We start from the raw sequence: 22,704 nt of genomic DNA, 5'->3' as shown, positions 1-22,704 counted from the left end.
AATCCTGAGCAAAATGAGTAGCAAAATACTACTTCAATTACATAAATAGCAAGAGAACACTTGCTTTAGCCCCCTACAGCACCTCCTTGCAGGTGTCTCTCCAAAAGTCAACAAACACTTGTTGAACTCATTATAATTTCAAAGGAAAAATCTCACTCATTTCCCAGTTTAGAAAATTGTTGCCACGTTTTAGTGGGATAAGACCTGAAACATCCAGATGAAATGACAGTGTGTGACTTTATAAGAATTAATGGGCTGCATACATATAGTAACATTTGAGCTATATCCATTGCACATCATCTAGGAGTGGGTATGTCTACACTACCCTCCTAGTTCGAACTAGCAGGGTAATGTAGGCATACCGCACTTGCAAATGAAGCCCGGGATTTGAATTTCCCGGGCTTCATTTGCATAAGCGGGGAGCCGCCATTTTTAAAACCCCGCTGGTTCGAACCCCGTGCAGCGCGGCTACACGGGGCTCGAACTAGGTAGTTCGAACTAGGTAGTTCGAGCCCCGTGTAGCTGCGCTGCACGGGGTTCGAACCAGTGGGGTTTTAAAAATGGCGGCTCCCCGCTTATGCAAATGAAGCCCGGGAAATTCAAATCCCGGGCTTCATTTGTAAGTGCGGTATGCCTACATTACCCTGCTAGTTCGAACTAGCGGGGTAGTGTAGACATACCCATATACTGTACTTATATGCCAGCTAATATACTATAATTTGCACTGCTGCTGCTGTCTGAAGCAATTACTTCCAAGACAATCCAGTATTCTGGGTTTTGACATCATTACAGTACACAGCTAAAAGCAACAGCAAGGACAGGAATTCTGTCAGTCTAACTCTGTGATCTTGCATTGCATGCAAAATGCTGAATAGTATTTATTGTCCTCTGGATGTCCATCTCATCTGGTTCTGGAAATTCTGCAGCTGACATAATCCACATAAGCATGAGCTAAATGGCAGATGGCTAACTATGTGTTCTTGCCAATGACAAAGTGCTACAGAATGCACTCAGATTTGCAATCCAATTCTCTTACCTACCCTTGCCACAAACAGTTGGTATGGAATGCTGTACAAATGTACAATATTCCACTTGGCTTGACAGATCTATACTAATAGTCTCCTCATGTCATATAACTGATTTCTAACTATAGCATGTGCCACGCCACTGCTGTACCCCCATCCTCAACACTTCACAAATCTCTTTTCATTCCAGCTAAGTTAAACAGACCTCTTTGGTTCCTCTTGTGGTAGATGCTTCCAAGGCACAGTAAGGATCCAGTTAGTCTAAGTGCAGTACATTAAGTCAGTGTGGGTGCTTATTTGGATCATATACAGATAACCTGAAGCTCTGAGAGCTCTATAAGACTCAGGACCTGTTTCCCATCATGGCCTTTTCCCATCTTAGCCTTCCACTCAAACAAGGGCCCAAATGGAGTACTCCAGGTGCAGTGGCCAGTCTTCCTTCCCATCGAGGCTACATCTAGACTACAGGCTTCTTTTGGAAGAAGCTTTTTTCTGAAGAGGTCTTCTGGAAAAACTTCTTCCGAAAGGGTGTGTCTAGACTACATGCCTCCTTCGACGGAGGCATGTAGATTAGCCAGATAGGAAGAGGGAAATGAAGCCGCGATTAAAATAATCGCGGCTTCATTTAAATTTAAATGGCTGCCCCGATCTGCCGATCAGCTGTTTGTCGGCAGATCGGGAGAGTCTGGACGCGATGCCCCGACAAAGAAGCCTTTCTTCATCGACACAGGTAAGCCTCGTGAAACCAGGTTTACCTGTGTCGATGAAGAAAGGCTTCTTTGTCGGGGCATCGCGTCCAGACTCTCCCGATCTGCCGACAAACAGCTGATCGGCAGATCGGGGCAGCCATTTAAATTTAAATGAAGCCGCGATTATTTTAATCGCGGCTTCATTTCCCTCTTCCGATCTGGCTAATCTACATGCCTCCGTCGAAGGAGGCATGTAGTCTAGACACACCCAAAGAGAGTGTCCACACTGCAAAAGTGAACAGAAAAAGCAATCTGCTTTTTCGAAAGAGAGCGTCCAGATTGAATGGACACTCTCTCACATGTAAGCTGCGATTGCTATGGACAGAATGGCCACCAGGGCACCTGCGCTTTTTCCTCTTTCCTCTTCTTAAAGAACTCCCTCTTCCCCGTCCATACACACCTTTTTGTGAAAGAGCTCTTTTGCAAAAAGGCTTCTTCCTCGTAGAATGAGGATTACCAATGATGGAAAACCCCCTCTGGTCTTTCGATTTTCTTGTGGAAGAATGAAATTGCAGTGTGGACGTTCCTCAAGTTTTGTTGGAAAAACGGCCATTTTTCCAAAAAAACTCTGTAATGTAGACATACCTGAACTTCTGTCTGCTCAGCCTGGAAAAACAGGCACTGGGAATGAGCCTGGAATCTTTGGGAAGAAAGAGAAGGAAAAAAGGAGGATAGAAAAAGGAAGAAGAAACACAGAAGGTAGGTTACTGCAATCTTGTGAATCAATAGAGTTTAATGAATCTGCAATTTTCCCCCCATTTTGGGCTGGCTCCTAATCTCCTGCTCTATCTTACGGCTTCCTGAGTTTTGTATTGAAATCCGATGGGTAAGAAAATCTGAGAAAAAGTAAGGCACCTCAATAAGAGTGTGCTTTTAGACCCAGAGAAGTGGCTTGCCGAGCTCTGCCGCTTGACTACCATTGTGCAATGTACAGTTTCAATGGATTAGGCAGGACTGAAAAACGACCATTGTGGGAGGAGAAGGCTCTAGTCAGTAATGTCAATTTTCTTGTCTGAAATAACTCTACTGTTGTAAGGAAAGGTTAAATATGTTTGATAAGTTGCAGGTATGATTCAAGTCCAAAATGGAATTAGTCATTTCTACTTTCTATTAATAATGCAAATATTTTAACATCTCTCCAAAACATACCTTGTCCTCATCCAGATGCTACCCTCCCAAGTACCCTAATTATTGTTATTAAATGATCTTATCTCTCTCCACCCATTTTACTCTCAGAGCAAAGCACTTCAGAACATATATAACTTGAAGTTCCACTACCTTCAAGTTAAGTATGTTATTGTGCCCAGTAAATTAGTCAAAATCTAACTTCTGCCCTTCCCAACGTATATCCTATTCCCAGCTGTTTCTCAGGCCCTGCAATGCCTAAACAATCACTCACATCCCATCTATGACCTGAGCACTTTCATAACGGGCAGTTCTGCCAACAAAGGTGGGGAACAAAGTGGGGCCTGGTGTTTTGAAGGGGCCCAGAACCTGGCTGCTGCCGCTACTACTTTGGCAGTGGAGACGGCTGGAGGGCTGGACTCCTTTGAACTGCCATAGGAGTAGGGCTCTGCGTGACTTTGAGGGTTGCGGGGGGAAGAGGAGTACCGCAGTCTGGGCAGTGTTAAGGACTGACTGTTCTAGGCCCTGCTTGCCCTAGGCCCTGCCCATTGCCTCTCGGCCCCGCCCCTCCCAGGGAGCACAGAAAAAGGCTCTGTGGTGGCTGCCGGCCTCGCTAATAAGATCAGTCATCTCAGGAAAGTGTGCCCTGTGTCTCACCATCCACTGACACTCCAGAGACCTTAAAACTGTGATGGTATACAATTCTGTGACCAGGGGAGAGCCTCAGGTGTCAAAAGGGATCTCATGGCATATGGTCTCTCCCCTGCAATACAGATGTGATTTGATCTTCTGCTGAAGCTTTTCCCAGGAACAGGGACTGCATATTGACTATCAAATGCTTTACTTTCCCTGTAAACAATTATGGGGAAATTTCTTTCTACTCCCAGGCTGTTTGTGGTTGACTTTTGTCCTGTAACAAGCAATTTTATGTATTTTAATAGTGATTGTTCTAATTATCCATATGAATTTGTACGTATATATGGGGCTGTCAATTGGTCAGTTACTGACTGTGATTAACTGAAAATACAAAGAACATACTATTTTTTTATGAATTCATTGTATACCCATGGGCGGGGCGGAATGTATCAGCGCTGAGGGGGCTGAAGCTCCAGAACAGAGCTCCAAAGGCAGTGGGGGAGGGCAAGGAGGAGGCTGAAGCTTCCAACCTGGAGCTCCAGAGGTGGTAGGGGGGATTGAAGCTGCTGCTGGAGCTCCATGGGGGGTCTGAAGTCCCAGCTCAGAGCTGTACAATGGTGATGGGATTTGAAGCCCCACCCAGCAGCTATACAGGCAGTGGAGGAGGAAGGGAGTTTGAAAATTGGCGTCTCAAGGGAGGCTGAAGTCCCAAGCATGTCTGATGCCCAGAGTCCTCACCCTATATTGACAATGTAGAAAACATCCAAATACTTACATAACTGGGATTCTAGTATTGTTTAAGAGACCTATTAAAATTGCGATTGACATTTTCTTACCTGCTTGACAGCCCTAATATATCAACTTCTGTGTGTTTGAAATCAATGATAACCTGCAGCAATGAGTTCCACAGAATAATCCCTTTTTCTATAAAGTCCCAATTTTCAATTTTAAACATGTTGGCTGCATCTAGACTGGCAAGTTTTTCCGCAAAAGCAGGCGCTTTTGCAGAAAAACTTGCTAACTGTCTACACTGGCTGCTTGATTTTGCGCAAAAGCACTGACGTTCTACTGTCCGAAATCAGTGCTTCTTGCGCAAATGCTTTGACGTTCCCATTCGGGCAAAAGCCCTTTTCCGGAAATGCTTTTGCGCAAAAGGGCCAGTGCAGACAGCTGAAAAATGTTTTGCGCAAAAAAGCTCCGATGGTGAAAATGGCGATCGGGGCTTTCTTGTGCAAAACTGCATCGAGATTGGCACGGACGGTTTTCCGCAAAAAGTGCTTTTGTGGTAAAGCGTCTGTGCCAATCTAGACGCTCTTTTCCGCAAATGCTTTTAATGGAAAAACTTTTCCGTTAAAAACATTTGCGGAAAATCATGCCGGTCTAGACGTAGCCATTGCCTTTAAGTGTCATTGGATTTGCTTTGTTCTTATAAGAAAGGATAAGCCAAGGTACCTGGATGAATTTCTCTAGTGTATTTATTGTTTTATACACTGGTGTCACATCCTGTCTTATTTGCCTTCTCACTACACTAAACTGTCCCAATCCTTTCAATCTCTTGTTTCATGGAAATCTTTCCATGTGTCTCATCCTTTTCACCATTCTTCTGTGGATCCTTCTTACAACAGTATTCATATTTTGAGAGCCTCATGATAACACTGTCCTTTTTAAAAATTAGACTATATGCAGTAGAAAATATGCACTGGCAGGAAGATGGACTGAATCATCTAGAAAGTCTTTTCCACCTCTAACTTTCATGAATCTGTGAAATAGGCAAACAACCAAATTCTAGTACAGGCAGTCTCCAGGTTATGTACAAGATAGGGACTGTAGTTTTGTTCTTAAGTTGAATTTGTATGTAAGTCGGAACGTACATATTGTAGGGGAAACTCTAGCCAAACATTTCTCCAGAGCTCAGTTTTATTCTCCCACACCTCACTTCCCTCAGTCCTTTATTCTCAAGCTGAGGTGTCTGCTGAGAAAAGCCGCTCCGCGTCTCCCTGGTCTGCTGGGGGGATGGAAGGGGGGCGCTAGCTTCGCGTCTCCCTGGTCTGCTGGGGGGAAGCAGCTAGTGTAGGGTTGCCTCACCCCGTTTGTAAGTAGGGATCCGATGTAAGTCAGATCCATGTAACCCGGGGACTGCCTGTATTGAGTTTTACAAGAAAATATAGTTTATGCTCATGTTTTAAAACTGGGGGCTAAATTCTTTTCTTTTGTACCACGTAACCTAACTGGATTGTGTTGAGCTAAATAGATTTAACTGAGGTCTACATTTATCCCAGAACGATGATGTCTAGAATGATGAAACGGAAGTAAGTCTACTACCAATTTATCATAGAACTAGTGGCAGAATCTACACTTGTCCAGGCTACGTCTAGACTGTTGCTTTTTTTTTCAGAAAAAGGTATGCAAATCGTGCTCTGCAATTTGCATACCTTTTTCTGATTGTTTTTTCCAAACTGTCTACACTGGGCCAAATTTTGGAAAAACTTCCTCTTTCGGAAGAGCCCCTTATTTCTCATAAAATGAGGAATACAGGGCTTCCAAAAGAGCGCGTCTGCTCTTCTGCAAAAAATGTTGGAAGCGCAGACGTGTTCCCTGGATGCGGCGGAGTTTTTCTCGGATATATCCCGAAAGAACTCGATAGTCTACACATAGCCCCAGTCCCACTAATCCAGACATAGGCATTAATTCTGTGGGTACTCCAGGGCTCGAGCACTCACGGAGAAAAATAATGAAAAAGGGGCAGGGATTTGGGGGAAGGGTGGAGTAATGGCGGAGCCAGAGGAGGGTGTCAAGCAGCCCTTGGCTAAATGGGAAGTCTGGGCCTATAAATCTAAAGTTCTCTCTTGAAATGTTTATGTAGTTCTTACTCAGGCAATGCTTTCACGGTTATCACTGGAAGTATTCCCTGAGTAAAACCAGAATAAAGACCTACAGATCTGGCCCTTAGAGAGTTAAAAACCCCTGACAAACATGGACCTCAGGCTTACAAAGATGCATGTGCATAACTTTGCTGATGTGAGCAGTACTGCCGGATTAAAGGTGAGTAACTGTAATTATTTTATTAAAAAAAGAGAAATATATAACTTCAAAAGGATTGGAGGCAAATTGTGCCATAAGCAGATTCTTTTGAAAATAAGAGGCTAACAATGTTTCAAAAGTATAATTATAATAGGAGAGAATGTTTTCTAGTACAGAACCAACACTGCCAAACAAGCTGCCCACTCCCCAACAACAGAGCACAAGTACCTGGATAACACATTAATTTGTAATAGTGCTACTTTAGAGTTTCCTGCTGTTGACTGTCAACTGTCCACACACTCTGGCTATGTCTACACTCGCGGCTTCATGCGCGAGTAATGTGCAAATGAGGCTAAGCGTGGAATATCGCCGAGCCTCATTTGCATACCTAATGAGCCACCATTTTTTTCAGAAGAGGCTCTTGTACAAAAAGGAGCGTCTTCCTGAAAAGTAATAGGTGTAATGGCATTGCGCAAGAGGGTTTTTCTTGCGCAAGAAGTGGCAGTGTAGACGCTCCTTCTTGCGCAAGAGCCTCTTCTGAAAAAAATGGTGGCTCATTAGGTAAGCAAATGAGGCTCGGCAATATTCCACGCTTAGCCTCATTTGAATATTACTCAGGCAAGAAGCCGCGAGTGTAGACATAGCCCCACAGTTTTGATACCATATTTCAACACTAGGCAAACTTTCCTAAAGAAAGTCACTTTAACTGGTGTAGCCCAAATGTTCCTTCCTTTGATTAACTCCATCTAACTTCAGAGGTGCAAAGGGGTTTAAATATCTAGAGCAGAGGTGGGGAATCTTTTCTGGGTTGGGGAGCTACACACCCACAGAAAAATCTGTCAGGTCTCACAAGTGAGAAGAAAAACCCTACAACCCAAAAAAAGCCAACCTCCCTCACCAAATCCTCATCACTGACTTGGCCCCAAATGAGAAGGAAAAGGATACTCCCCACATTCCCACCACATGCCTAGAGGGAGCCAAGCTAGGAGATTTTTTTGTTCTCCAGCCCCACAGTGGGGCAGCAGTGGGGAGGGACTGGATTGCCAGTTTGGGTTCTTCAATGCTGGTGGGGAGCTCTGAGCCTCAGGAGCTCGATCCAGGCAAGCCAGGGGCTGCATCAGTTTCCCCACGTCTGATCTAGAGTAAGCCATGTGCAACATTCAATATTTGATCAATTTTCCAAAAATGTATCAGACCAATGAGAGTCACTTAAAGTCACTTAAAGTGAGAAACAGACATGGAGGAATGGAGTTAGGGGTGTTAGACCATGCCTCCCCCATTGTTTACCATCCATATGGGAGAGAGATGGGAGGAAGGGCAGAGAGGAGTGAGTGGGAGGCAAGCTCTTGTGGGGGAAGAGAAGGTGCTGGAGTGGGGCTTTGGGAAAGGGCTGGTGCAAGGGCTCAGGGAGAAGGGACAATACGAGGGCAAGACCATGGGGGATAGGGTGGGGCCAGGGAGGGGGCTTGGAAGAATGGGCATCTGAGAGAGAAGGGGCAGCGAGGGGGCAGACCTCAGGGAAAAAGGTTGGGGTGGGGAGGTGGGGCCATGGGTTAGGCACCATTGTCCTTCCCCTAATTGTAGGGTCCTTTTCCTGCTCCTGAATGCAATTCTAACTACTGTACATGCATATTCATTTGACACTAAAGGAAAACCTCTTTTACAGATAATTTACAAATACAGTAAAGCCCATTAAGCTTTTTTTTTTACAAAAAACGTAACATATTCAGTATGACGTATTCACTTCGCTGTCATCATGTGCACAAACTCTTCATCGTTTACTTGACCATCACCATTTATGTCTGCTTCCCTCATTATCTCGTCAATGTCATCCGCTAGCTTCTCTCCAAAATTTGTCATCACAAGGTGAAGTTCTGCAGCAGCATTAAAATCCTCATCTCACATGTGGACTGCTTCTCTAATATCTTCTTTACCGGTTGTATCTGCTTTTTCGAAAGATAGCATCCACACTGAATGGATGCTATCTCTCATTTAAGCTGTGATTACTATGGACGGAGTGGCCACTAGGGCACCTGTGCTTTTTCCTCTATCCTCTACTTTTGAAAAAACACTCTCTTCCCCGTCCACACACGCCTTTTTCTGAAAGAGCTCTTTCTCAAAAAGGCTTCTTCCTCATAGAAAGAGTTTTACCAATGTCGGAAAAACCCCTCTGTTCTTTCGATTTTTTCTCTCGAAAGAACATGATTGCAGTGTGGACATAAGTGACGTTTTTTCAGGAAAACGGCCATTTTTCCGAAAAAACTCTGCAGTGTAGACATACCGTGGTTCCCATAACTTAAGAAGTAGTGATCACCAAATGAAATTAATAGGTAGCAGGTTTAAAACAAACAAAAGGAAGTTTTTCTTCACTCAGCGCACAGTCAACCTGTGGAATTCCTTGCTCTTGCTAAAGGATGTTGTGAAGATCAAGAATTTAACAGGGTTCAGAAAAGAACTAGATAAATTAATGGAGGTTAGGTTCATCAATGGCTATTAGCCAGGATGAGTAGGAACTGTGTCCCTAGCTTCTGTTTGTCAGAGGCTGGAAATCACATGATGATTACCCGTTCTGTTCACTCTCCCTGGGTTACCTGGCATTGGCCACTGTTGGAAGACAAGATACTGGGATAGATGGACCTTTGTTCTGACCCAGTATGGCCTTTTTTATGTTCTTATATAGTGAAAAGGCTTCTTTGAATTCTCAATCTGCTCTTCTGTCAGTTGATCAGCCCATACTGTCTGCAAGTCCGCAGGCCTCAGCTGAGAGCAGCATCAAACACACGACAGCAGGAAGATTTCTTCTGGGAATGGCGGGCAGGAGTGTTATCCCTTACTTATTCATGTGAGTAAAATTACATGTATGAATACATGCTTGTAGGATCGGGGCCATATTGAAAATCCATGGAAAGCTTTAGAGTTACTTCTCACTGTTGAGGAAATTATTACTACTAGGGATATGAAGGTTTAAATGGTTAAGTGCTTAACAAATAAGCCTTACCCTGGATGCATCAGGCTTACCAGTTAAGATTAATCCGTGGCAGGCTAGAGCAGTTCCCTTCCCGGTTGGAGCAGCCTCTGTCTGTGGAGGGTTTCAGGCACCCTGCAGGTAGGGATTGCTCTGATTGGGACACTGGAGCAGCACCTGCCTGTGGGGCACACTGGCCCGCAGTAGGCAGAGGCTGCTTCAGCTGGGCTAGGGATGGGTGCTCCATCTTGGTTCCCTTTAATTGGTTAACCGGCTAAAAATACGTTTAACCGGTTAGCCAACTAAACAGGAATTTACATCCCTAATTGCTATAGCACATGGATAACAAAATGCCCAGTGCCCAGTGTTACCTGGTAGCACTGCCTCCATTGCCATCAACTTAATTCCTAAAGGAAAAGTCCTACCACACCCATCCTGGAACAATGGTTGGGTTGGAGTCACAAACTGACAGTGACAACAGATGACTAATTAGGTTTGGGAGCGAACTCAACAAATGCAAAGTGTTTGGGCAGTTCAGGAATCTTTTTACAACAAAAGGGCCATTGTATAATTAGTAGCCTTAGGCACTCCCATAGTGCAGGAAGACAACATAGTGCAGAAGCAGTAAAAAAGGCCCACCAAATAAGACATCTCATAAGTTTTATTCAATTTATTTTTAAACAACAATGTCAAATAGTTCTTACTTTTTAATGATAAACAATACTTTAAAGCATTTTCTGTCTTCAAAGTGCTTTATAAGCCTGTTTTAAAAATGATTATTGCTTTGCTGGGACGTAAATATTGTACAGATAAGGAAACGGGCAGAGAGTGAATGGTAGAATAAGACTTGCACATCTTAGATCCTGACTCTGTGCTCAGACCTTAAATCAATTATCCTATAAAACCCAGAATATTGTTACAGCATAAGATTTAAAACATTTTAGGGACAGGATCACCTGGGAAGCTAATATGAAGAGGAAAGGGGTCCAGCAGAGATTGCTATATTTTAAAGAAGGCTTATTTTGGGTGCAGGAATAAGACATCCCAATGTGCAGAAAGAATAGAAAATATGATAAGCAAGCTACTTGGCTTAATAGAAATCTTCAATGAGCTCAAACACAAAAAGGAAGCGTACAAGAAGTGGAAACATGGAGGGCTCGTCTACATTGGCCCCTTTTCCGGAAGGGGCATGGTAATTTTTGAAATCGCAATAGGGAAATGCGCGGGGGATTTAAATATCCCCCGCGGCATTTAAATAAAAATGTCCGCCGCTTTTTTCCGGCTTTTAGAAAAGCTGGAAAAGAGCGTCTACACTGGCCCCGATCCTCCGGAAAAAGCGCCCTTTTCTGGAGGATCCTACTTTGAAGTAGGAATAAGATCCTCCGGAAAAGGGCGCTTTTTCCGGAGGATCGGGGCCAGTGTAGATGCTCTTTTCCGGCTTTTCTAAAAGCCGGAAAAAAGCGGCGGACATTTTTATTTAAATGCCGCGGGGGATATTTAAATCCCCCGCGCATTTCCCTATTGCGATTTCAAAAATTACCATGCCCCTTCCGGAAAAGGGGCCAATGTAGACGTAGCCGGACAGATGACTAGGGAGGAATATAAAAACACTGCTTGAATATACAGAGATGTGATCAGGAAGGCCAAGCTGCAGTTGGAATTGCAATTAGTAAGGGATGTGAAGTATAACAGGAAGAGTTTCTACAGGTGTTTTAGTAACTGAATGGGGGAAGGCAAGCTAGCACCAGATGATGGGGAAAAAGCTGAAGTACTCAATGCTTTTTTTGCCTCACTCTTCACAGACAAGGTCAGCTCCCAAATGGTTGACAAGAGCCCTTAGTAGGGCAAGAACAGATTACGGATTCGTTAAAAATGTGGAGATGCATAAGTCCATGGGGCTGGATCTAATGCATTTGAACATACTGAGCTGGCTGATGTGGCTGCAGAGCCATTGGCCATTATCTTCAAAAAATTGTGGCAATTGGGAGAGGTCTCAGATGATGGGGGAAAAAGGCAAATATATTGCTCATCTTTAACAAAAGGGAAGGAGGAGGATCTGAGAAACTATAGACTGGTTAGCCTTACCTCAGGCTATGTCTAGACTGCAGGCTTCTTTTGGAAGAAGCTTTTCCGGAAGAGATCTTCTGAAAAAAATTCTTCCGAAAGAGAGCGTCCATACTGAAAAAGCATCCCCACTGAATGGATGCTATCTTGCATTTAAGCTATGATTACTATGGATGGAATGGCCACTAGGCCATATGTGCTTTTTCTTCTTTCTTCTTCTTTCGAAAGAGAAAGAAGCCTTTTTCTGAAAGAACTCTTAGAATGCACTTAAGATGGAAAAGTCCCAAGCACTGATACAGGCTGGGGACCGACTGGGTAAGCAACAGTTGTACAGAAAAGGACCCAGGGATTACAGTAGATGAGAAGCTGGATATGAGTCAATATTGTGCCCTTGTAGCCAAGACTAATGGCATATTGGACTGCTTTCCTCGGAGCACTGACAGCGGATTGATGGAACTGATTATTCTTCTCTATTTGGCACTGATGGGGGGTCCCCATTACAGAAAGGATGTGGACAAATTGGAAAGAGGCCAATAGCGGGTGACATATAAGTGGGGCCCTACCAAATTCACAGCCATGCGACACATGACACAGCCCATGAAATGTGGTGTCCTCCCGTGAAATCTGGCCTTGTATCTGCTTTTGCCTTATACTGTACAGATTTCACAAGAGAGACCAGCATTTCTCAGACTGAGGGTTTTGACCTAAAAGAGAGTTGCAGAGGGATCACAAAGTTATTTTAGGAGGGTCAGAGTATTGCCACCATTATTTTTGCGCTGCCTTCAGAGCTTGGGGGTTGGACAAGAGGACCTCCTGAGGTCTCTTCCAACCCTATGATTCTGTGAATTTTTTTAATGTTTTAGAAGACAACTTTAGAATCTGTGTACACACCTAGTCTAAGCCACTGACTCACTATGTGTCTTTGGTGGAGTTACTGAATTTACTTTTATGCCTCAGAAGCAGAAAGATATGCAAATACAGCCATGACACTGGAAGGTCAGGTGCCAGCTTTTGCCAAGACTGCACGCATTAGTAAGAACTAACAAATTCATAGCAGGAGATGAAGCCAGTTCACTTTACTACCTTTGTTAGTCTTTAAGGTGCTACTAGACTATTTGTTGTTTTTTAAGTTTTTACTTAACCTTAGTTTTTCTGTAAACAGATATTAGTCTTATAAGAAAGAATGTATTTAATATTTTAGACTATGAAATGCTTGCAAGTTGTTGTCTGTGTTAATTTCATTGTAATGTTTGTATTCCATGCTATAAGAAAACATGCAAGTTTTGCTTTATAACTTTGAAAATGTTTGCTCTGAACTTCTGAACCCAGGAATAGGAATTGTCCCCTTCTCTCACCTATCCAGCAGGACGATCAAAATCAGATAGGCCATCAGGGAACATTGCAATACAAAGGAATGGTTAATAGCCCTATCATACCTTGGAAATGCTACGTGCTAGGAAGCTCATCCTGTGGACTTGGAAGCAGAATGAAGAAAAAAACCAAAGACATGGGAAAATTTTCCATCCCTCTCTTTTTGACTGTGTTAACTCAACTCTGACAAGGCTCGAGACACCAAACCAAAGCCTGAAAGACACTTTGAAATGATGGATAATCACAACTCTGTTACTTTTAGGGTAGAAACTATAACTAATTTGTGCATATATGTTTGCTTGCTTTAATCTGTAAATGACTCGTTTCTTTTTCCTAGTCAATAAACTTTTAGAGACTTTATTACAGATTTACCCCAGATTAATTGGTAACTTAAATCTTATGACAATGCCTGCAGCTAAATCACTGGTATCCTGTGACTGGGAGCAACCTCACCATTGTATGATATTAGAGTAACCATTTATCAGTAAGTCTAGTTTCTCCTGGTGACAAGATAAACTGGAGAGTCTAAGGAGTCTATGAGTTCATGGTAGGATTGATCCAGAGATTCACATTTTTTACAGGCTTGATGATCAACTCTGCCTTCCCACAACACTGCACTGTGGGATGCTCACCCACATTACGTTGCTCTGTCTGTCAGCGGTGTGCTAGCAATGCGGCCACGAAATGTTGACAATCGTTTGACCGGTTTTCACTTTTGGCAACTTTAGCATGTTGCCACTTTTGTTTTCAAACCTTCCCAGTGTAGACATCACCACACTCTCCTTTGTGAAAGGTTGCATACTGCCTCTATGCATACAACGGCCAGCTGGGTGCTGTACAAATGCACAACAATGCGATGGGAGATGCTCCACAGTCTCACAGATGCATATCAGACATAATTTGAAAGCTCATTATGTCTACTTTAAGATGAGGAATGATGTGGCACTGTCAAGTAGCATCATTACCTTAGAAACAGGGATAAACTATAACACCATCAACACATTAAAATATTGAAATATTTGAAATATTTGCATTAGTTTGTTATTTTAATGATTCTATGAATTATTTCAGGATGTAACTATGGATTTTTATGTGACCTCCATGCCTCACAACCACAAACTCTAATAATACATTTGTATCATTGAAATGTAACAGCACCAGTGATATTTCAAGTCAACACCAATGATCATTATCATAATCTTGTTTATCAGTATGATCTGTCAAGAATTTTCATTGCCTTGGATGTACATTGTGCAGGGAAGATTGTTCCAGCTCTAGAACAGTTGACTGAGTAGTGACACCTACTGGTACACGCACAAATACGGTCTTGTAGAAGTTCAGATGCCATTAGGCCTTTTAAGGAATACAGAAAGTAGTTCATCATCCATATTTTGCCATCCATATTGCAATGGTGACCTCATTTACCCTTGTGCAAAGACATCTCCACATCTTTGCTTGCCATGATTCTCTTCTGACATATTCTTCAAGTGTCCTCGTGTTAGGAGGGTGTGGGGGGAGGGAGGGAGGGGAGAGTTTGGCCAGTGACTTGTCCTTTTAGATGGCTAGATTGAGACACAAGCAATCCTGGCCTCTGTGGATCTCCTTTTCTTTCTCGCTCCTGTCATTCAGCACTGCTACCAAATTTCTTGCTGCAGAAACTGCAGTTTAATTCATCACCCTCTCCCTTTGTCTTTGGCAAGATCCTTTGTCTTGGCACACACATTTCCCACCTTTCCCTTTCCTGTACCTGATATCAAACAGGGATGACACAGAGTTGCATCCAGTTAATATATGTCCAGCAGGAAGTGTGAGGCAGTCCTCATGAGCGAGTACATCACAAATTGCAATCACCTGCATCAAGTGACCTTAGTTATGCTAGTAATGGTGCCTGTTTCAAGCCACATTATCTATGTGTTCCACTTTTGGAAAGTAATGAAGAGCCAGGACCTAACTGCCATGGTTGCTCTAACACCAGGAAACTCAGAAGCTAGCCTAGCTCATACAGCATTCAGAAACATCCTAGTGTCTGCTTCCTCACAGGGACCGAACTAAAAGATCTATCTCATTACACTCAAGCTACAGGTTGCACCTCTATAAACTGGGGCTCTTTGGTCTGGCAACATCTATGGTCCAACGAGATGCTACCAGATCACAGAGTCCTAGCACACTGCGGAGGGTGGGGAAACTTGGAACCCGGTATGATGTGGGGGAAGGGAGCCTGGTGTGTGGCCCATCTAGGCTGCAGCCCAGCTGGTTTGTGAAGGGAAGCCTGGCACATGCAACTCCGCTGGGCTCCCCAGGGAAGCCTGGCATTGAGCTCAATGGGGCTGGCAGCAGCTGGGAAGTGGGGGGTAGGCAGAAATGATGTCCCTTGGTCCAGCAAAATTCCTTATCCAGGATCAGTCAGGTTCCAGGGAGGTTCAACGTGTATTATGAGTATGTCTAGACCTACAGCTGGCCTAGGTCAGCTGACTCAGGCTCATGGAGCTCAGGAGGCAGGACTATAAAGCTGTAGTACAGATGTTCAGTCTTGGGTCAAGTCCTGGTTCTGAGACTTTGTGTGGGGAGGAGGGTCCCAGAGCCTGGATTCCAGTTTGATCCTGAACATCTACATTACAATTTAATAGCCTAACAGCCTGAGCCCTATGATTCCAGGTCAGCTGACCCATGCAAACCATGGCTATGATGATCACATGGGTCTTTTGTTGCACTAAAGATTTACCCAGTGTGGCTAGCAGGTGCTATACAATTTACCTAGGATGTGGTACAACTGGCAAGCCAGACCGATAGTCTATTGTCAATTTCATGAAATGGTGCCTAATTTAAGTGTTATGGGCCCCATCCTATGACGCTGAAGCCACTGATTGCACTGGGAACAGAATCAGGCTCTATGAATCCAATGAACATGGCTATCTTCCATGGTGCAGCAGCCTGCTGAAATGATAGGAAGCCTAGAAGTGAGGACTTCCATGATATGTGCCGGTGCTCACAGTGGAAGGCTCTGTTGTTTATTGAATCTGGCACTACATTTTAGAAAGTCTTGCTTAAAAATAAAAGTGATACCCAAGACAAACAGACCTTCCTATTTTACTTAAAACACAGTGATTTATAAATTGGTTTTGTTTATTTAAAATTCCACTTTTCTGGCCCAGGATATGGGCCTAGTCTTGCAGCCCTTTAACTCCTCAGTACATTCACATGAAGGAGTGCAGGAGTGGGGCTAAGGGAGCATGCAGGACATGCATGGGGGGAGTGAGTAGGAAAACTAAAAGCAATTCCAAATGGATTATCTGGAGGATGATGCTTCCTCTTAATATTTGTATAAAGATTGGATTACAAGCCAATAAATATATTTCGGTACAGCTGGCAAAAGGCATAAAACAATTCTTAAAAAAACAACAGGTAGTGAATGGAGTCTTAAAACCAACAGAACAAAAATAACTTTTTTGGTACCTACTCTTACTTAAATCTTCTCTGAAATGCTGAAAGGAAAATCTGAACAAAGACTAATGACAGGTGTCCTTTCATATTAAAATAATATATGGAGCAAGAGTGAGTGAGAGGAATGTAAAGTTTGAAAAAGCAGAGACTAAACAAAACACCCATGTATTCACTAGCCCTCTCTCCACTTGGCTGGCATTACAAACCAGCTGAAAAGAAACAACATCTGTCACAGGAAACACTGGTACTTTCTCAGGTACACAAATGCATAACTGAAAAATGTAGTGTCTCTACATAACACCGTTGAAAAGCCCAACACTGACAAAAGGCCTTCAATATGTCTAAGTCTCCAGGTATTTCCTCTCAAATTTAAGGGATGCAACTGATCAAAGACAATCCCCCTTCCCAAGTTAACTTATCTGGCTTCCTTGGTCATTGCTGTTATATTCATGAAAATTAAAAAAAAATCAGTAAAGTTAAATATTAACCGGTATAAACTGAAATTTCCTCCATAATGTACTATAAGATTTACCAGATAAAAGAGAGATGAGCAGAACATTTCTGACCTAGTGAGTTCTTGATGCCAGCTGAACTGGCAGAAAGCATATGGGATGCATAGGATTTTATGGGTTTCCCTATGTCATATAAATATATATTTCAAAAATGGGTGGCATGTGAGCTCTCTGTGGGCCCAGTATCCCACAGGGCATCACAATCATTGTGAAGTGTACTGATAACATTTAAGGGATTATTTGTACTGAAAATTACATAGTTAAGATAGGTAACCAACCAGGTGTCAAGATGCTATACCTTGGACAGGTTCCTTTCAAACATAGTGTAATAGACACTTTTGTAGACATTGTCTATGATGTGTCCCACAAAGTAGGCTTATTTGCATACTGAGTCATATGCTGATTAAGAGACTGTGAAATCTACATGAAAGGAGTACTCAGGAAAAAGCTACCAGCAACAGGGGAGAGGGGGAAATGTACTGCTTGTGAGAAACAATAATGGATTGTTCTGATATATCTGGGGATGCAAACAGACACCCAGGATCTTTCACCAACGAGGCAGGTTGATATGAAGGTCTCATGAATGGTTCACAGCCTAGGCTAGCTGTAAACTGTTGGAAGAACTTTGGGTGAAAAGTATTCTCTAAAACGTGAAAGCATCTAGTTGCTCTAAGATGTGTGTCATGATTACATTTATACGTAACCATTTGTTTCCAATACCTTTACCTGCTATCACTTGTCTCTCTACACGTGAGTAAATAACATGTAACTTGCTTTCACTTATGAACATACCTTAGTGCTGTGCATCAAGCAGAATGGTGATTTGCTGGGAAACTGGTAAGCCAGGGGGTACTGCTTTTGTGGAAGCAGAAAAGCTGCATCCAGTAGACCTGAGGCATGACACTCCAGGCCAACTGTCAGAGGGCTTAGGGGCTGGAGTGTGCCTATTGCTAACTCGTATAGGGAGAATGGGGCCTGCTCAGAGCTACAAGGGTGAACTCATGTTGCCCAAGACCACTGGAGCAGGGACCCACAGCAGGCACCGACAACACTTCCTTGTGCTAAGAGCCAGTGGTAACAAGGTGCCTCAGAACCCTGGTATTCTCAGGTAGCATCAAAGGGGCACATATTTTGTCAGAGGTCTGCAGGCCATACCTAGGAACTTATATTTTTTGTGGGAAAAATCCATCTGTTCTGCATGGCTCACAGCACATTGTCCTTGATGTGTGGGGAGGGAAGCTGTGGCTATAAGCTGTCCTTTCATGGAACAGATGCACCAAAGATCAATGGAAAAGGCCAGTTTCCAGGCCTCTATTTTCTGTACAAAAATCAGCTCCACTTCCTGAGCCATTAGCACCTTTATCAGTCTTGCTGCCATGGGCTCCTGCAGTGCATTGTTCCATTTCCTGATTTTTACATTTACACCCACGTTTGGTCCATTTTGCATCTGAGGATTATTGGGTCTTAAATTTGCCTAAAATGTTTGAGATTAAAAATTCTCTCTCTCCTTCTGTGTGTGTTTTATTAATGTTGTTTGTTGAGTTTATAGGCCCTGAATAAAAAGACCAGCTTTGGTCTAGATGGTCCAGCTGTTTTAATCAAGATGGCAACCACAGTTCTTGCAGATCACGCAGTTACAGATGAGAGAAATGCCAGCCACATTGTAAAAGACCAGGACACAAACGTTGGCCACATTTGAGGGAAAGATTCTATCAGTGCAGGAAAGCTGCTAAAGAGAATTAGATTTCCAAAGATGCCAATATACAGGCTGGCTTCCCTAAACCAACACAACCACCAGACAGGAAAAGCTCCAGCCGTACCTTTTTGATAATCCTATATTATAATTATTGATGTTATAAAAATTAAAACAAAGTTAAGTGAAGCTGTTATGGGTGAAAAAGAATCTCAATGTTTCTTCATTTCACAACTCCCTCCTTCCCAAAGCCCCCACTACATGTAACATCTCTGCAATGGTATGGCAGCTAGCCTAAACAATCCTGAAGATATTTACTTCACTAGTAAATTCAGAATAATAAACACACTTGGATTGGTCCTGAAAAAGAACATTCTGCCCAAGGATATGGCTTTTTGTCTTAACACTTTAAAAATGTTTGTTTCATGTTCCTTGGAATGCAGATAGATTCTATTTAGAGCTGTTTGAAAAAAATAGATAAATTCTGAACATTTTTGCAATATTTGCCAGATTGTCATATAAATTTCAAAAAATTCCATTCTATTACATTACAGAGGAGCTGAAAACATACTCACACAAAAGTGAAACATTTTTGCACAATTCCTCCTCACCCCAAACACACTTTTTTTGGTCCAAGTTTTGTAACGTTTGACATTTGCATCCAGTTCCAATAACAGAGAAAAATCTAGAAACTAGAGCTGACTGAAAAATGAAGCAAAATTTTCCACGAAAAAGTATTTATTTATTTATTGAAATGTTCCATCAACATTTCTAATTTTGAAATGTCTAACCAATTCTGTGGAAGACTCTAAAGAGTTAAAAGAAGCTTAATACAGTAGGGCCTATTAAAACGTTTTTAAAATTAATGATTTTGCCTTCCACATATAAAGTTCCTTTATAATTCCAGGTGTTTGCCTAATAACACCATCACCCAATCAACCTTTCCCCCAAAATGTTATGCAATTAGATTCCACAATAGGTATGAATAATGACAAAAACTCAGTTATTACACTGATTAGAACCATATAAGTATATGGGTAGAATGCAATGAATACATACTTTGGGTATGAATGCAGTGCTTTCACCCTTCCGATCTATAAAGATTACTCATTTGACGAGTCATATATTAGCAGTTTTCTGTGAGTTCAGTGAGGCAGAAACTAGCCTGAGAAAACCCAGGTCATCTGATTTCTCATAGTTTCTTCTTAAGGGAGATGATAAATTTGAGCTGATACATGTTGACTATAAGACCCTCAGGCTTCCATCACACCTGATATTTCCCAATCTTTTTTGATTAGTTGGCAAAATAAAATAAAAACCTTATAATAAATGTAATAGCTGATACTTGTGACTTATGAAATATTCTAACTTACTAGCAATATCTGTTCAAAGTTTTCTAATTGCAGAAACAATTCGTTATTCAAGCTCACCACCTAGTGGATTCAAGAGTCATTGTCTATACTAGCATTTGAAGTAACATTGGTGAACAGTATTTACTACTGAGGGTATTGTCAAGTATCCAGGCCACACAGGGAAACAATCATTTGATGTTACTATCTACTGTTCTTTTTTGAAAATTAATTTTAAAAGAACTACAGTTTTCTGTCAAAATCCTTAATGAAATATTTTTAAAAGTTTACTCTCTCAAAATGATTGTGTATCTATTTCATTTTCTGTAAATAAATATCAACTGTTCAAATAAATATTTAGGATTTTTCACAACCATTCTGCTTAGCTAAATTATTTGTAGCAAGATCAAATGGCGCAATAGCATACTGCATGAACAATTATAATTATGCAATGCCAAGTTTCTGTGATCTTTTTTCAGAAAGAACTTGCTCACCCTTGGGAGCACAGATGTCGTAATTCATTTATAAATGTCCAATACTACACACTAACTGACTCAACTCACCTGAAGCAAAAGGGAAAACTAAGATATATACGCAAGATGAGATTAATACCTACTGTACATTCACAATCAATGCTGCATTTGAGGAAGACTATGTGAGCTTCTTTCAGAGACCGGAAAAGTATTTTACAAATACATTGAGTTTCAACATCACATTATAGAATTTCTTATCTGATCAGTTAGTTGCCTAAATTTGGCATTCTCTTTTGGTTTAATTTTATTATGTAAATGGAAGCAGAGATGGAAGCACGATGGTATAAAGCAATCAACACAATCATGTATATGCTGTGAGCTTTTTTTGTGGTACTTACAAATATTTTCAGAAAGAACAAACACAAAACATCACCATGAAATACGTAAAGCATTTGTCAGCGTTTGAATCTTTGAAATGCACAAGAGCCCCTGCTGAGGCTCCCATACATTTCAAAGGTGGAATGCCTTATTGACTAATTGAATAGTCGATGGAAATTCAATTAATTAATCGATATTTAACATCCCTACTATGTGGCCTTCTACTCATTTAAAGAGGTGTCTACAAGCCTCGACTGACATCAAAGCTTCACTGTGCTAGGCACTATACAAACACAGAATAAGAGACCCTTCCTATTCCCAAGTATACAATCAGAAGAGACAAAAAACCCCAAATGGCTGAAGGGAAACAAAGGTAGAATTGCTTGCCCACTGGAAGAGCTGAGAACAGAAATCAGGTCTCTTGAGTGTTAGCTCAATGCCCTATTCAAGAGCTGACACATCCCCTCCATTTCTATCTCTAGCCACTTCAACAGCCTGTTTCTGAGCATACCTGTCTACAAAATTATAACATTCACTTTGTACAAACTATAGCATTCACTTATTGATATTGTAACTTCCTTCAAAGGGGAATGTCATGAGGAAAAGTTGCTATCTGTACAATATTTTGAGACTATAATATGCCATATAAGTACTAAGCAGTATTACTATAGTCTCAGCAAAGCCATACCTGTGTGTGTCCGCCGGTGAGCCTTCAGATGAGAACTTTTTGTGTATACTTTGTTGCATCCTTCAAAATCACACCTATGGATGCGCCGCTTCCTGGAATCTGGAGACTCGGACCTTCTTGGGCGCCTTGTGCTCTCAATACTGAATGGTGAAATTGAACTGTAATATATAACAGAAGTAAAAAGGTAAGACAGAGGATATAATGCAACTTGGCCATAAGTGTTTCAAATCGCAGAATACAATAACCTGGCATGCAATTTGGTTTGTTAGTGACACGTAATTACAGGACACAGAAAAGGAAACAAAATTCATTTATAAAAAGAAACCAGTAAGAATATTTTGGGTTGTTAGGAAACTAAAGTACTAAAAAAGGAATTGTTATGATCCATAGTCATGCTTAACACTACTTTTGAAAATCTTGTTACAATATACTGAAAAAGTATTATTTTTATCGCAACAATTATGGTGGTTCTAGTGCTTCCAAAGCAAAGTACTTTTAGGGTTTTTTAGAAATTTGTCTGTAAATAAAAACCATGCATAAAACTTTTCAATCCATGATCATATTTTTAGGGCTTCTCCAAACTAGGATGTTACCAGCCACAGTGGCTTGAACTACAGGGTTCCTTTTGTTTAAATATCTTACTTTAGTGTTTACCTAACATAATGCCATTTGAGAAAGCTAGAGAATTTATTCCCCTTAACTGATGTATATTTAACCCTTAACTTGAATGTGAGAGTGTGTGACCTGTATCCATATTCCAAGGAGTCTGCAAAAATGCACAGTTCTTGAAATCAATACCAAATAACTAGAAAACTGTCCCAGGAGAATACATAGGCTACTGGACTATATGATATGAACTGAAACAGATCTAGCTGATAAGCAAATGGTGTAGGAATTGTAGTTTGGTAAATACAGCAGGAATTAGAGTTGGGCTACAGGATTCATGGAGATAAATCACATTACTCCAGAAAATATTTTTAAAAAATCCAACTAAGATAAAAGCTGAATGTGTAAAAAACGAAACCAACACAATACAACGACCTATGTCCCAAACACTATGTGCAGAATATACCCTGAGCAAAAGCCACAGCACCAGAAAACCTTGATCTTGAATGAAATTCCAGGTAGTACAGTTCTTAAATGTCTGGTGAATAGAAAAGGCGAAGGCCCATTATATTGCTGTGATGTCTAACAGTGAGAAAAATAATGAATAG

At 41.7% G+C, this 22,704-nt stretch overlaps 1 protein-coding gene across 6 annotated transcripts in view; it reads right to left on the bottom strand.

Annotated features, from left to right (window-relative positions):
- The window catches only part of KLF12 (KLF transcription factor 12), a 377,983-nt gene that overhangs the window by 11,854 nt on the left and 343,425 nt on the right, over positions 1 to 22,704 (bottom strand). For all 6 annotated transcript variants that reach the window (XM_075918893.2, XM_006129058.5, XM_006129061.5 and 3 more), the window contains one exon: positions 21,491 to 21,648. In XM_075918893.2, the coding sequence (XP_075775008.1) occupies positions 21,491 to 21,648 (158 nt within the window). The remainder of the gene's footprint in view (positions 1 to 21,490; positions 21,649 to 22,704) is intronic.

Source organism: Pelodiscus sinensis, chromosome 1, assembly GCF_052426305.1.
Source record: "Pelodiscus sinensis isolate ZL-2025 chromosome 1, ASM5242630v1, whole genome shotgun sequence".
Lineage (NCBI taxonomy): Eukaryota > Metazoa > Chordata > Testudines > Trionychidae > Pelodiscus > Pelodiscus sinensis.
This window is presented reverse-complemented; position numbering and strand designations above follow the sequence as displayed.